General features: G+C 44.6%; 1 protein-coding gene across 3 annotated transcripts in view; it reads right to left on the reverse strand.

Moving 5' to 3' along the window:
- The window catches only part of DSP (desmoplakin), a 39,184-nt gene extending 29,060 nt beyond the window's left edge, over positions 1 to 10,124 (reverse strand). For all 3 annotated transcript variants that reach the window (XM_054517421.1, XM_054517416.1, XM_036396016.2), the window contains exons 1-2: positions 9,919 to 10,124; positions 902 to 1,004 (exon numbers count right to left, since the gene is read on the reverse strand). In XM_054517421.1, the coding sequence (XP_054373396.1) occupies positions 902 to 1,004; positions 9,919 to 10,124 (309 nt within the window). The remainder of the gene's footprint in view (positions 1 to 901; positions 1,005 to 9,918) is intronic.
- Positions 10,125 to 16,500: the final 6,376 nt, after the last annotated feature.

The following is a 16,500-nucleotide window of genomic DNA, read 5'->3' on the forward strand; positions in this document are numbered from 1 at the left end:
AATATTAACCCTGAACAAAAGGCAGTATTTACTCTGGCATTGATTTTTGTATAAACATGCTCACACGTCCTGTATCTGTGAAAAGGAAATGAACTCCTAACCACAGAGTTCATTTCTGAAAGAATTTTCTGTCCACAGGGGGTCCAAAAGTGTGCATTAAATCATATCTACTGCCAGGACTGTTGAAGTGTTTCACATCTCAGTGGCCTCAGCAGCAGGATGCACTCACCACCCTGCACCTCCTCTGCGTCAGCAGGAACAGAGGACACCCCATGTTTGCCAGGAATGAATTTACCATCAGTGAGTAACCCGCCCCCAGGCACTTGGAGTTTGTACCAGAGTAGCATCCTGCAGAGATTATGTGTATGCATTTGAGCTGAAACAGCCAGGAAAACTTTAGTCTTGTTTCATTTACTTCTTTGGGAATTAACTGGAAGAATAAAATAAAGGTAACGAAGGTATTTCCTAAGGTGGCTCAGGTTCCTTATGGCCCTGAAAACGATGACAATATTCTAGAGAGCACACTAAGAGAGTGTAAGTAGTCATTAGTAACAGATGTGAACACTGACAGTGGTCCTGATCTAAAACTGAAAAATAAGATGCAGTAGAACCTGTTTGAGGGTGGGTTTGTTTAACCAAACAATTTTTAAACAATTTTTTTTAATCAAGAAGACCCCTTTCATTAACCAGATGCATTTCAATCGGTTTTACTGAACGGTGTACAGAGGGAAGAAAGAGACCTAAGAAGGAGGTATGTCATCCCACTCTCAGTTGCCTCACACAAACAGCTGACAGGGGAGAAAGGAGATGAAGAAGCAGAGCCTGTGAGTCCAGATAACAACACAGAATATGTATGTAATATTCATAATCAGTTTGGATAAGGAGAACAAGAAGCACTCACGGGCTGTACTATGAGCTCAGCTCGCGTCAGGCAATCCGAACAGTTTTGCAAAAGCTCCTGGATGGTGTTCTGGCGTCTGGACATGGTACAGGTCCCATTCTGGCTGTTGTGGGGGAGAAAAAGATGATGAAGTAAATACAGAGCAATTGCAGGTTTTAAAGAAATACAAGAAACACAAATTCAGAACACTTAAGAGAAGTTACACGGAACAATCCACCTCATATAGGTTCACAGACACACACACGCTTCAACTGCACTGGGAAATTTTAATGACAATTCCACGATGGCAGAGCCACTTTATAGTCCTGCAACAGCAGGCATGCACTGACTTTGCCACAGGACAGCGTAGAACGTGGAAACTGGCATGCCATAAAGGAGAAAGTTTTTTCTTCCAGCAGAGGTATTTGCTGCTTTGATAGACAAAACTTTGGCAGCTTTACAGTGAGAATGAATTATTCACAATCTTTGTTAAAGTCAATACATTAGAGCATAGCCTTTGTGTGATGTAATTGTTCATGTTATCACACCAGCCATCAAATGTCAGGGCACACAAGGAAAGCAGGATCCTCAGCTAGGCAAGCACAGGAGCACACAAGTCCACACAAGTGTAAGAAGGGCCCTTTTATCAGCAGAAATGCACAAAGCTAGTGCAGTCTCTAAGGAATGAATTGCAAGACACACAAGCTACTACAAAAATAGATGTAGAGCCTGGAGTCAGAGGACATGCTTTCTTACAAATACATAAAGTGTGAATTTGCAGTCTCCAAGTAAAAAACACTAGTGGGGGAAAAAACCAAGCCAAGTAACAGGGTCTTTATTGTTGTCTTGCACATAACCTACTGCATCCATACTGCCAGAATGTGGCTTTTCCAGCATTTAGGATTCAGCCATCAAAGTGAGCCACTGTAGTTGTAAGGGGGTGAGGTGCTTCAAGTGAGGAATCATTCCTTGGTGATGGGATCAGACCTCCCAAGCAAGTCCAGGCAGCTCCTAAACCCAAACACTTGCCAGTGAAACTAAAACAAACCTAACTAACAGACAGCAAGAGCTAAGGTGTTCCCAAGCTTTGCCTAGTTTTCTAACTCCTGTGCTCACAGTAGGTAACCCTTTCCATTACAAATCACTGAAGAGACAAACACTCCTTACAACACTAATGCCAACAAGAGCACCAGTGTGAACCTGTCCAAATCGGAGCCAGCAAGCAATCTGGATTCAATGGAAATCTTCCCACTGACTTGAACAGACTCTGACAATTCTTCATAAAAGGAATTGTGACAATGAAATAGCACAACTGTCCTTGGCAAAATCACTGGAGTGGTGAGAAACATGTAATATTTTTAAGAGCTCTTCTGCAGTGTGTGCTTTTGATACACCAGCAGCATTGCCATTCTCCTATCAGCTCATCTGGAAGAAACAGAAAAGGTTGGAGCAACTTTTCAGCAGCTTCCCCCATACCAGAGAACAGACCCTCAGAGGTGCAGAGACAAAACTGCAGAGTCACTGGGTGAGATAAAACAAGCTGAACACATACAGCCCCCAGTTGGTGCTGTGACCCCTTGGCTGCACAAACTCTACGCCCTACTGTGCTATGCACCCCTGTGTGTCTTGGAAGCTGCTTAAAGAAAACAATTATGGAAAATAACATACGGGTCTGATTTTGTGCCAGGCTTTGTGTCAGCTTCCTTTTCTAAATCATTCCTTCTCCTTAGGCATCACTGCTGTGTTTAGATATAGAAATATCTGCATCTGAAATTTACATTTAATTACACCCACAATTATTCTCATGAATGAAACATAATAAAAAAGAGAGAGGAACATTCCAAGCAATTTTCTCTTTTTAGAACACTGGAAGAGCTTTTTTCTTGAATCACTTTTTCCATCATGTTCTGGCAGCTACAAATGCTGGATATCCATTAAAGCCAAATAAAGTATAGAAGGTGACCAGATTTATACTGTAATCAGTCAGTTTATCTCCACTGGCTTCAGGATAACTTCACTGAACTCAAAGACATTACTCCACCATGACAAGAGGTCTAAACAATAGCTATTATAGTTAACATGGTAAGAAATTGTGAAGAAAAGCTATTTTCAAATAAATCAAACTATTAAATTAAAATACAAAGAAGTAGAAATACATTTTGTGTTCATTCTAATGATGTTTGAATGCCACATCCGTAATTATTGCCCAAATAATTAAAAAAATTGAAAACCTGAAGATAGCTAAATATAAATGCACAAAACTGTTACAAAGGCAGGAGCAGAAGCCTTGAAATGAGAGGCTTAAGTACACCCTATCTAGGTCTTCAAATAGAGTAACAACAAGTTACTTGTTTACAGTTCATAGGGACCTTCACAAGAAGAAAGCAGTACATATTTAAGGCTCTCCAATCCAGCAGATAAAGATATAACCAAAATAATGGCAGAAGCTGGAGCCATACAAATTGAAAACAGAAAAGAGCACACTATTTTATTAATGCTTTCTTGTTGTTAAAAATCTAACCAGTTTTGCCAGTGAAAAAACAGAGGTAAATCCCATGATAACGATAAAAAGGTCATGGCCAGTTAGAGGCACTTGCTTTTAAATCTGTCAGAAGACCAGAGCTACATGGGGTAATCAGAAGCATAGAAGCTGATGTTTGATGCCATAGCTCCACCAAACCAACAGAAATCAAGAATTTCAAATCTGAAGGGGATTTAGCTGTACAAACATGCCCAAGGGCATAAATCAATCTCTGAACTTTAAAAATAAAAATACTTGGTGAGACAACACCTTAACAGACATATACTGATGTTGATACATCAGATAGCACTAGCACAGTCTCACAGGGACACATCTTCAATACTTTTCACCCTTGTGACTGGAAGGTACTCCATTAGCAGTTTCAAAGTCCTTCAGTGTAATCTACCTCTTAATGAAACCAACAGGCCTTTAAGGGGGATGAACAGATCAAAGCAGAAGCTCCAGTTCAGAGTAATAATACAACCAACCTTGAGGCAGTAGGAAACAGACAGCCAAAGTAAAACCATACACAACACAGAAAATACTGGACCAAAGAAACTGAGGCAAGCCCAGAACATGCTGGACAGGCAAGAACAAAGCTGGATTTTTTAAGTAAAAACATGTAACCTACATGTTACATAAAAATATATTTATGTCCCTTAGAAAAATGTAGGATACCAACAATCCTCAGAAACCCACAGATTAAGTGGGTTACATTACATAGTATTTTGTCAATGTCTCTCTTGTTTTGTCTGATTTTGTTTACATGAAACTGAATGAGTTTAGAGTAATGTTTGGCCATTTTAACACCTACTGCTGCTATGACAATTTGATTTAACTCTGGCAGCACCTAAACCTTGCACCTATGAATAGGATCCTGTTGTATCCAACACTGTGGGCACACCATGCAGTGAAAATATGGGCAGATTTTTCATTTGTTTTACTGCACTCCTGCAAATGCAGCATATGTTATCAACCATTCCAGCAGAACTGGCAAGAACTGGAAGCTGGTCTTTTAGAAGGACTCATAACAAAAGAGTGCAGGGTCTATCACTAATAAATATATACATTTGCAATAGCCTGACTATTTGCTGTGCTGCTTTGGTTTTGTAAACCCTGCAGAACAGTGCTGAGGGAAACAGACTGGACTGCTTCTGACCTTAGCTACGTATTTGTCCCTACAACTCATTTTAGACCATGGCACTTATTTGGAAGGCAATTCATGAATTTCAAAAAGGTCCTATTAAGCAGAGTTCTTCATTAAAATAATTTTAATAGTCATTAACTATTAAAGGAACAAAGAAAAGAAAAGGGGATAGTGCCTTTGTTTTAAAATTATGAAAACACTTCAAAACACAGATGAATTGCTTTTACTTGGGATGTTGAAATGGCCTGTTGCTCTCCACTGTCAGGAGAGCCCTAGGAAAGGCATAGCATCTCCCTGTCATCATTCTGTACAGGATCCACCCTTTTCAGTGCATGTCAAGGCAGAACACATTGCTCCCTTGCTGTTCTACCCTCCTGCTCTCCCTGAGAAATTAGAGGACAGCCCAACCCCTGCTGCCACTGGGATTTGGGCAGGATAGCAGTTCAGGCAACCTCCCTGCTGGAATATATCCCAACTGAGCTAAATCCACCCATTACTGTTGAATCCCCAGTGTCTGAACTAGGAATTGTGTTTAACTGATGAGCAGTACCCATGATCCTTACAAGACCCCCAGCTCTACTGAAACAAGAAAGAACTACTCCTGCTTTTCCTTTAAAAGGGACTGAGAAACATGTTCAAGGCCATATGATGAGTTATGAGCACAGAGACAGCCGTGTTAGCAGTGCCCACCTCCCCAGAACACAGCAGGGCTGGGTACTGCTGACACCAATTTATTCAAGCAGTCAAAAAATTATCCTAAAGGATGTGTTTTGAATACCCCAAATACCTTCTCTAAACACTCAGATTGCACCCTCACAGCCCTCTGTGGGAGCTGATATTGCTGCAGAACCCAAGGGGCAAGGAAGCCAGCTACCTTCTGCTTTCTCACTTGCCTCCTGCTGCTGCAAGACCTGCACACCCCAGCACAAACACCTCCACCGTGGGGGCTGCTCCAGTGTCTGCCTTGGCTACTGCATATCCAGAGGCTGCTGGGCTATCCAGAGTGTGATCAGTGCCCAGAGAGGCATGGCAAAGGAGACACAGAAACACATCCAGCAATTCTGAGGAGCCTTGCCACAGCTTCACAACTTGCTAAGCTTTGGGAGGTTGTACAAAGAGACTACTCTTGTCCCAAAGACACTATTTAAAATTAATTAGAATACTCTTTGTTAAATTTTCCAAGCCCTCCACAAAACTTCCAGCCTTTCAAAAATTCAAAGCTTTTTATTTTTTTTATTCATCCAAAAAACGGAGGAAGCCTCAAGAGAAAGTCTTCTAGCACATCCAGAATACTGAATGATTCCCATAATTCAAGAAGAGCAAAAAAATAGCGCTTCTTTTTCTTCACACTTCCCATCCCCCTCCACACAAACCTGTTTGAACAAGCAAAAGATTCATAAAGGGATTACCTGGTATGCCCAGGGTAGGCAAGTCAGAAGAAAAACCTGACCTGGAATCTGCATTCCCAGCACAGAGCCTGCGCATACCACCGCCCATCTGCCACCACCTGCCAGCTGGGTGTGTGCATGCTGGAAAATGCAACGGCATAAAGGTGGTGAATCACGACATCCATAAGAAAATAACCAGGAGTTGAAATGCCACAGTCCAGCTTTCCCCCTCCTGCCTCAAAGGAGGTGAATACAAACTGTCAAATCATCAAGAGTTCTACCCATATGTCTCTGCTCTAACTAGAACCAGTTTTGGCACACCACAGCCTCACCAAACTAGTCTCATCTGCCAAGTATGCACATAGACTAGGGCTTCCATGATGAGTGGAAACCTCAAAAGACCTCTGCATCTGGCACAATCAGGCTCTAAATACCATTTAAAATGTGCAAAAATCTAGTAGTCACTAGTGAATTATTGAATTGTTAGGACCCCCGAGGCTTAGTGCCTTCACAGCATGCAGGGTTTCACAAGGGATCGTGCCACACCTGTTCACAGAAAGTCCTCCTGCTTTTTCCCAGCGGTATGAATCACCAGGAGCGACAGAACGGTTCCCAAGGGCCGTACCTGCCCAATGGAGCAGGCTGCTCACACGCTGCCTCTCCCACCTCGCCTCTGGGAGAGGGAGGTGCCAAACGCCGGCTCCAGCCCGGACCATGGAAGTACACCTCTGCTGCAGAGCAGCCGCTCCAAAGGCAGCAAACCCCCTTCTCCTGACGAGAGGCTCTCACACCTGCACGTCCCTACGGAACAGAGACCTGGAAAGGCTCAGCCTGAGTCTCTTCTCACGGCGCGGCAGCATTTCCCTGCCAGCCAGAGCGCGGCGCAGGCTCCGCCGGCAGGGCAGGTATTCCACAGCAATATTCAGACACATCCTCCCTCCCTCCCTCCCTCCCTCCCTCCCGCGCCGTATGAGCAGCTCGGAGGGGAAGTTACCACGCCAGATCTACCACCACTCAGCTTAGCCAGGACTCTACAGATCCTTGCGAGACTTATGGGAAAGGCAAAAGTGTGGCTTTGAGTCGGTTTTCTCCACGTTTACTTTGTTTCTTGGCTCCTCAAAGTAACGCCAGGGCAGGGCAGGTAATTGTCTGACTCTTTTTCTAAGCACAGAAGTTACATTAATCCTTAAGTAGAACTGTGTAAATTAATTTTTTTTCATGTCACTCAGTGACCGTGAATCCTAGGCTATTTTTCCCCTAATCCCAGCAATGACAAAGAAAACTGCACAACTTTGCATTTTTTTCTTTTCTCTCATGGTTTATCAGATTTTCTATCTCCATAGCAAAGACATTGATAAATATTTGACTGATGAATTGGCAGTTTAGCAGCGTGTGAGTCACTGTCAAGCTGAGTATCTGTACTCCGGGCCAAGCTCATCCTGAGTTCCCAAGCCAGAAGAAACAGGGAATGTTGTAAAAGCACCTTGCTGAGCCCTAAGGCTAGGGAGCGTCCCATATTGCTCTGTGAGTAATGTAATGCTCAGCACAGACTTGTTTGGCAGAATACGCCCCAAAACTTACAAGACTAGACCCTAACTTGAATCCTGCTGCATTTAAAAATTAGGGTAGAGTGATCTTCCCCATGGAAAAAAGAAGCCTTCATTTTCTGAGTTCAGTAGATGCCACTAAACTTTGACACTGAATATGTCAGGCTAAACGTAGTTAATAAAACCAGTTCCATAAATGATGGCCCTGGTCCCAATAGCACAATATGCAGAGCATTTAGTGGATTTTCTGCACATAAACACATACAAAATCTGGCAAAACTGCTTTTTTCATTAACTGACAATAAACCACTTGTTTTGAGACACATTTGAACGTGTATCAGCACTGCTTAAAAATAAACCTATGCAACTCAGTAAGGTGGCAAACACACATACTCTGTTGCAAAAAATATTTAAAGTATTTGGGATGGTCAGATTTTTGCACATAAAACAATACATAAATGCTTTTTTTTTTTTTTTTGTCATCTCAATAATAACTGGTTTTAGTTCCACTCAGAAATCTCACAATAAAGCGAACAGGAACTTTCATTGCAACCCCCTTGCCAGACATACCTTCCCAGAAAGGAGATATGAATATATGAATATTATGTTATAAAAAGCAAATGAAAGAATGCTGATACAAGGTTGTTAACCTCTCAATAAGGTCTGTCCTTTCCACCCTTGCTACACCACCACTGAATGCTACAGAAAGAAGAGCCTAACTACAGACTGGCTTAAAATATGTAACTGTAGCCAAAGAATGCTAAATTAAAGGAAAGCACTTCTCCTCTAGTGAAAGTTGGGAGTGATATGGAAATCAGCCTGCTGAATCCAAATAGAGTTGCACCAGTGAAAAGTGAGGGAAAAGAGAACTGCTGGGATGTAACATGCGCTGCCATTCATTTTTCATGACTGTCTCTTGTTAATAGGTAAAGGTAAGTAAAGGTAAATCTTGTAAAGGTATTTGCAATGAAGCATGACCAGCAAAACAAATCCTCGCACAGGCAATGCAGCAATGGCATTTTGGAGTCCTAGTGTGTGCACTCACCAATGCTACAGTACTGAATTGTTCTTATTCTATAGCAATAAATAGATATTATCATACCACTGTATTGGTAAGTGGATGCATTCTAGCTGCAACTCGTTGTAACTAACTTACCTATGCATACAACAAACCGAAAGTCAAACAAAGAACTAAAACTAAGAACTGGGCAAAGTAATAAACAAAAAATCCATTGAATGCAAGTATTTCATTCATTCCATGGTCCTCTAGCAACTGGTTTGACTTATGTAGCTGAACACTCTGTGCTCTCTAGAATAACCCTAATTCTCTATGGCCACTTATAGATCTGCTTGATTTTAAAAAGCCTGCCTTTTCTCATCTGCTGTTTATTTACTATGCATGTTTAATTCCCACCCTTCTGCAATTTAATTATATACTATCCAAAAAAATTAGGGCTTAAATTCTAATACAACATACATGACAGGGCTTCTGCATCAATTCCTAAGTCACTGGCATCCATAATGAGATCAGCAGACTTAATACAGCCATTCCACACACAGAGACCAGTCATCACCAGCTGTGATGATGCTGTACCATACATCAGCACTGCTTCCTCCAGTGACTCTAACTGCTGCCTGCTTTTCAGTCCTGTGAACTCCCAGACAAGGAGACAAATGGAGAAGTCTTCATGATAACTGCACTCTGCAGAAAGTCCTTGTCAGACTTGATGTGCTCAGATTGCTGCATCCATGAGAAGAGGCATTCCTCAAGCCAGGATTCACAGCTGGCACCCTGCCTACAAGATCTTGACTGTGCTCACAGCACCAGGGCAAGCAGAAGGTTAAAATGGTAAGAGGTGAGGATGTTACTTCTCATGTATCTCTGCCCTCCTGACACCAAATGTTAGGGATGACTCTATAAAAGACCATGACTTAAACTCCCAGGCCTCACACAAGCTAGAAACAAACTCAAAAATTAACAAGAGGACATTTCCCACTACTTAAAATGGTTTTATAGCCCTAGTTATGCAACTAGTTGGGGAAGGCAGAGCCTGGGTGTATGGGGTATAAAGCAATTCACTTCAGTTCAGCTTGTTTTGCGTCACTGAGCAAAGCAGGGGTTTATCAGCACAGAACTGTTGGGTCAATAGAGCCAGCACCGACCCATTTACAGCCCTCAGCGCAAACGGGAGACATCGCTTTTAGTCCTGCTCCTCTCTTCGAGGAGAGTCACCACTAAAAGTGGTTTTTTACAAGTAAGTTCTTCGCTTGCATTTAAAAGCCTTTTAGAGAAGTTAAGACGCCTCAGGGAGGAACAGCAAAAGGAAACTTGCAAGCTCGCACATCTAGGGAATCCCACCGCGAGCGGGCTCACGGCAGCTGTCCAAGGCGGCCCCGAGGGAGCGGGGCCGGGGGCCGGCTGGACCCGCACCTACCCGTATCCATCGGAGGCGTAGTCCCCCCCGTAGGTCTTCTGGTAGTAGTAGGTCTTGTGGGAGGTGTGCGTGTGGGTGCCGCCGCCGCCGCCGCCGCCGCCCCCGACATGGGAGCTCATCTCGTAGCGCAGGTCGGTGCCCGACTCTGCCCTGGCCATGCGGCCCAGGGTGTTGATGCGCGGGTGGGACCCGCCGTTGATGCTCATGGCAGCGGGGGAGCCGCCCGGGGCCGCGTGGGGCGAGCGGCAAAGCGACGGGGACACCGAGCCGGAGCCGACGGCAGGAAAAGCATTCACGGCCGGCAGCGCCCGCCGCCGTGCCGCCGCTCCCTCGCAGTGCGCCGGGGGCCGGGGAAGGGCCGGGAGCCGGCGGTGGGGCGGCCCGCAGGTGAGGCAGGGCAGGAGCGCGGAGCGGAGCCGGGCGGGCGGCGAGGGCTGCTGGCGGCGGCGGCGGCAAGAGCAGAGGTCCCGTCCCGTCCCCTCCCCGCCGGCAGAGGAAAGGCGAGGCCACACCTTTCCGTGGTGGTTTTAAGCGGCGCTCCTGGGCGTGGAGCCGCGCCTCGCCTGCGTGCTCCGCGCCTCCTCGGCGGCCGCCCCGGGTTCCTCCGCGGCCCCGGCCCCCGCCCCGCCGCGCTGTCGCTCCCCGGTGGCCGCCCGGGCACGGCACGGCCTCTGTCACCGTCGCACCGGTGTTTGCAGCACCTTTCCCGGTGCGTGTGCTGCCCTCAGGAGTCGCCAGCGGAGGTTGGAGTCCACTGGAAACTCCCTCCCGACCGGTGTCTGCCCTGTGATGCCCGTGCCTGCGGGCAAGCGCTCCGAAGCCGCGGAGCACGGAGCGGCCCGTCCGAGCGCTGGGAGCGAGGCGGGGAGGATGGACCGGGCCACGGTGCCCTCGACGCCAAACACCTCCGTGCCTCTCCGGAAAGAACCCGGCGCCTGAGCAAGGCAGCACTGGGTAAATCGGCACCATTCCGTCGAGGATGGGTCTGTTCCACTGGCAGCTGCCCTCTGCCCTGCGCATCACAGGGTGTTGATACACGTCGGGAAAATGATGTGTGTGTTTCATCAATTCCAAAATACACAGGGTGCCACATTCAGGAGGGCTTTGGGTGCTCCAAGCCCAGTGCATTTCTGAAAATGGGCTGAAATTTGTGCCCTGGTGCATGAAATGTTGGACTGGTGCCATGCTCTGACTGCATTTGTGCCTGAGAAAGAAGATATGCGGAAACAGGACTTTAAACTTGTCTTTTCTCCTCAGATTTTCTTGATTCCTGCCTTCTGATGCTGTGAAAGTTGTGTTTAACTTTCAAATAGGCCGTATGTTAAGAGACAAAGTCATTTTAACACATCCATGCCTGTACAGGGTGTTGGCAAAGGCATTTACTGTCAGATGCCCAGAGGGTCCTTTGTTGCCAGCCAGTGACCATCGGATTAGTCTCAAGTGTCAAGTGAGCACCAATTCTTAGCTAGTTTCAGTGGCACTGCCTCAGCTGGCCTGGCCACTTGTCCATGGTGTTGGAAAACGAAGATGGTCAGTTTTTAAGAAGCAGCAGTCACTCGTGAATAACCGTGCCAGGCTTTTCTGAAATACTCCTGGGGCTTTCATCCCGTGTGCAGTACATGAGCCAGCCATGTCAGCCACCTGATGCTCTGTGACAACACACCTGCTGGAAGGTTTTTAAATTTGTGTGAGATTACCAGCAGCCCACACCATGCATAAATTCTTGAACCTGTTTCTGTCTTTTCTGCACTCCTCATTTTCCTAGTATTTTAAACCCAAGTGATAGGTCATGGGACAGTGAGTAAGAACTAGATAAACATATCAAAGGACAAGATTTCCGAAACTATTCAAGAGAAAACTGAACTTGTGCAGTTTTCCCGAGTGCCACTGAAACTGCTGGAGCTCTGTGGGAGCACCATGGCACAGGGCACATGAGAACCCCCCCTGCTGCTGGAGGTGATGGGCAAAGTGTGGTGTAGAGGAGCCATAAGAGCTCCTCTAAGCAAACGTGGGGTTGCTTGGTCCTGAGGAGCATCCTGGTGGCACCGCCCAGAGCTGTAAAGAGCGCTACGAAGGGGCAGAATGCAAGGTGGCTTATTATATGTGAAGTCATGCAGGGACTTTTATATTGTAATACATATGCTGTATTATATGTAACGTGAATCATTGCATATGAGTGAATATATATATATATGTATACAGACATACATATATATTTGGCTATATATATGTGGATTTGGGATGCTGTTTTGAATACAGATTACATCTGCACGATTGGATGGTTTGACATTACATTTCAAAGCCGTAAGGGAGCAGAATACAAAACAAGGATGAGTAAGAAAAACAAATATACAGGCTTAATGCTGTAAAGAAGGAAGGAAAAAAGTAGAAAACAGATGTAAAATAGGCAGGAAATGCCAAATGAGGGTAACTTGAACTTTGTGCTTTGACACTCCAGTCCAAACTTTTTGAAACGTAAATACAGATCTCTGAATTAGTACTACCAATACACATAAAAGTCAAATTTTTGCATGGTGGTGTATCAAGCCAGGCATTTGTATTCAGACATACAAACATGAAGCTTTTTTTTTTTCCCAGCAAGTCCCTTTGAAAGCTGTCCATTTATATTTATGCACATTTAGAGATGCAAAAGTATTACACTGATTTGAGGTTCTTGCTGAGTTTTAGCACCACCTCCAATCAGCCCCACCCTTCAGCTTGGACTGGTTGCCAACTCAGTGAGACACACCATTATCTGTGATGGAGACAGCGTGTGTGTGATACACCCAGAGGCCTGGATGAGTCACTGCTACCTGGACACGCACAAAAATCCTTAAATACATAAATAATGACTGGGTTCTGGTGGTCCTACTTGCACAATTAGCCCCACTGAAATGAGAACGAGAGGATAAGACTGAGATGATACTGTGAGCAGCACAGTTGTCCTATCTTAGATGTTTTAATAGAGAGAGAAATGAAATAAATAAATACAAATAATTAAATTTGCTGCAGTAGTCAATGTTTCTTGGGTGCTTACCCTAGATGGACTCAGTTATCTTGAGGCAGGATCAAGTCACATAGATATTGCTTGGAATTCATCTAAATGCATGAAAATATCAGTCTAATAGCTGGATGATCCCACTCAAATCTTGCTCCACTACTCCTGGAAAGGCCCAGTCCTGACATACCTAAGGCCACATCCTAAGTTCCTTGACTTTCTTTGGTATCAGAGAGTTTTTGAGTGCAAATGGCCATTAAACTGCAAACTGCAGTCTCATGTTGTCCCTCCCTCATGGTGTCCCTCCCCATGGCAGTGGGATTGGAAGTAGCTGACCTTTAGAGTCCCTTCCCACTCAAACCAAACCATGACTGTATGATTTTCCCTCCAAGGAAAACTACATGCAGGAGTGGATAAAATGCAGTAATTTGGAGTTTAAATTTCATCTCCTTTAGCAGAGTTCTGTCTCCTAAGGTAAGGATCTGTTAAAATTGTGCAGATCTTAGGAGCCCCTCTTTTAGCAAGTTAGTCTAAAGGAGGTACAATATTCCCCACAGGCACCTGAACCCAAGCTAGAGCTAGAGTCCATGCTGCAGCCCTGTTTCCTAATGTGCCTCCCTTAGAATTGCAGACACCGTGAGGATATCAGGAGACAGCAGTCCCAAAGAGGCAAAATGTCAGCAGCTGATGACTGCTTCAGTAAACAGAGGGAGTCTCCTTTATACATAATATTAGTTCTAGTCCTATCTCTTTAGTTTTAATAAAAAGCTCCTTTCCAACTCCAAATGGCAGACCCAAAGCCCTATTTTAGGCTTAGGCTGCTGATAATGGGTCTTTACTCAGGACACTACCTGAACTGAACTTAACATGCTGTGTTGGTCCCTGTCTATACCAGGGAAACCTCTGTGTTTTATCTTAAGAACTGAATTCCCAGGGGCACACTGAAATTCCCCTCAATGGCTTGTTAATTCATTGCTGTTGGCAGTAGTTGCCAGCCCCTCCTATTTCACGTGGCTTCTTCTGAGCTTATTTAATGGCATCCTCTCTTTAATGCCCTTCTTGCCTGGACAGAAACCAAATAAATTTAAAGTAGCTGAAACACATTGATAACCAGTGACATCTGACATTCAAAGTACAAATCTGAATTTGACTTGGTAACTGATTTCCATTATGGTAGCTTGCAAAAAAACCAGCTCTGGCCTTCCAAACACATTAAATCATCCAGGTAAACCAGTATGTGACGCTTGTGTTCCTAACTCCTACAGTTTTGGGCCGTAAGGACAAGTTTGCACGTGCAAGCCACTAATCTGGTGATGTGCCTTTGTCAGGCGCTCAATATGCACCACCCCTGCTGTGCAGGGGCTGCCCAGGAAGAGGCAGCTTGGGCTGAGTGGCAGCATCCACTAAGTCCATGTTTGTGATGATGTGAGAGTCAGTCCTGGGCATTTCCACTTCCTCTCTTTGCTCAGGCAGAATTCTCCCCAGAAAACTCACAGTTAACACTCCACAGTCTGAGCTGTTCTATGCACATGAAGAGAGGCTGGCACCACTAGGAAGGCCTCTGAGCAACAGCAGGCATGGTCCAAAATGTCATTTATAACAAACTGAGAGGGCTCAGACGACTTATTCAGCTGTATCCCTGTCATGGGGAAGATATATCTTAAATGCACTCAGATGGTGTCTAATTATGGGCAGATTTACTGGGCCCTGCAGCAAAATGCACTTTAAAATGTAGATATGCCCCAGTGAATGTTTGGAGAGTTTTTGGAGGGCAGGGTATCATTGATACAAGGTGCTCGCTGTGAGCCTGTGTCCAGTCCAGTCCAGGACTGCCTGCCAAGAGCTGTCATTTCCAGGTTCCTGAACAGCCACTGTGCTCCTTTCAAACAATCTCTGGAATATTACCACCTCAGTCTCTGGCAGGGTTAAAAAAAATGCCTTTGAATTCATCAAGAGGAATGAAGCTTAGGACTGCACAATTCCTTCTATACCATGCAAAAGTGGAGGGTGTGGTAAGGGATGTGTCAGCCCTGTCAAACCTGACTGACTACTCAGACAAAAAGTTTCAGGATGCCTCCCTCTTCAGCTTCAGGTGGAGGAGACCAGCATGGGACATTGTTTTGCCAGCATGGTCCTACCGTGACCCACAGAGCATGCAGGCAGTATTTATACACAGCTCCTCATTTCATGTTGCTGCAAGTAGAGCATTCAAACAGAGACTGTACAAGGCAAAATATTTTATGTTACATGATTATGGTTCCTTTAAAGTCTCACTTCACCATTCTGTTTCTTTCACCAACACCTGGTGATGTTTGCTAGAGCTTGAAAAGTTAACATATCTCAAGATACTTAAAAGTGCTGAGAGCAGTACAAGCCTATTTCTGACTAATTATTCTTTAGTAGTTGGATAAAAATCCTGGATCAAGCCACACCCCTTGCATGCAAAATGCATTCATTTATAATTATTTTAATAAAATATGAACTTTTGGCAAGGTGCATCTGCCCCTCATTATTCATACAGTTTGATAATTGGTGTTAGATACTACAGATTTGTTCAACCACACAGCACAAGGTGAGAAGTAGGACATTTCTCAAGCTCTCAAGGGATCTTTACACTTGCTTCACTCTGGGGCTGCTCTAATTAACACTCAGGTGTCTCCAAGCCCAAGGGGATAAGGAGCACCATGATTTTATTGACACCCATCCCTTTCTTCTGCTTGTGCATTCTTTGAAATGAAAGTGAAGGATCAAATGAGAGCCTCTACAGTTGCCTTGTAGACACCCAGGGTTCCCCCTCATTAGAGCAAATCTTCCATCAGCAAGGTTGCACATCGTAACAGATGTTTGTCATCCCAACATCTCAAATAACTGGGTTATGGCACTGTCCTGAGGCACTGATAGCCTTATTAAAATGTTACCACCATAATTTAAAATACTTTGTAAGAGAGAATGCCAGATCAGAGCAGTTATAAATGTTCCAAGCATCTTTACCAACTTAATGGAGAAGGGAAGGGTAGAAGTTTATAAAAAGATTTTCATGCACATCTCCTCTATGCTGAACTTTTATGATATATACAAGACTGTGGAGGATAATGGAGAATTGGATCTAATATATGTAAAGGAATTCAAATTAACTCACTTTGCACTAGTTTTTGCAAGCAGACCTGTCATTTCATGTTGAATTTGTGGGTCATACCACAACTACTTTGATAACAACCAGGGAAAGTAAAGATTCATTTCTTTACTGTGCCAGAAGCTCTGCTTCTCACAGCTGAGGAGTGGAGGTGTCATCCTTAAAGGAATATTTTGTTCTCCAAAGCCCTGAGGCTACAGAGGGCAATTTATGTTCTGGTAGAATTGGAAACCTCCTTACCAAGATACCTTCTGTACAAATTCCAGATGTTATCAGAGTGTTGTGTGCTCCAGCTGTGCATGCTTGTACACCCAGCCAGCAAGAGCTCACCACACCAAAGGGACCTTGTGCTATTTGGCAAAGGCAGCTTTAAGAATTGATGGGTGCAAAAAAGCCTTTTCAAATAAATAACTTCTGAAATTGACTTCAGAAAGTTTCCTAAGAGTCCTTG

The sequence above is a fragment of the Molothrus ater genome, chromosome 1 (assembly GCF_012460135.2).
Source record: "Molothrus ater isolate BHLD 08-10-18 breed brown headed cowbird chromosome 1, BPBGC_Mater_1.1, whole genome shotgun sequence".
Taxonomy (NCBI): Eukaryota; Metazoa; Chordata; class Aves; order Passeriformes; family Icteridae; genus Molothrus; species Molothrus ater.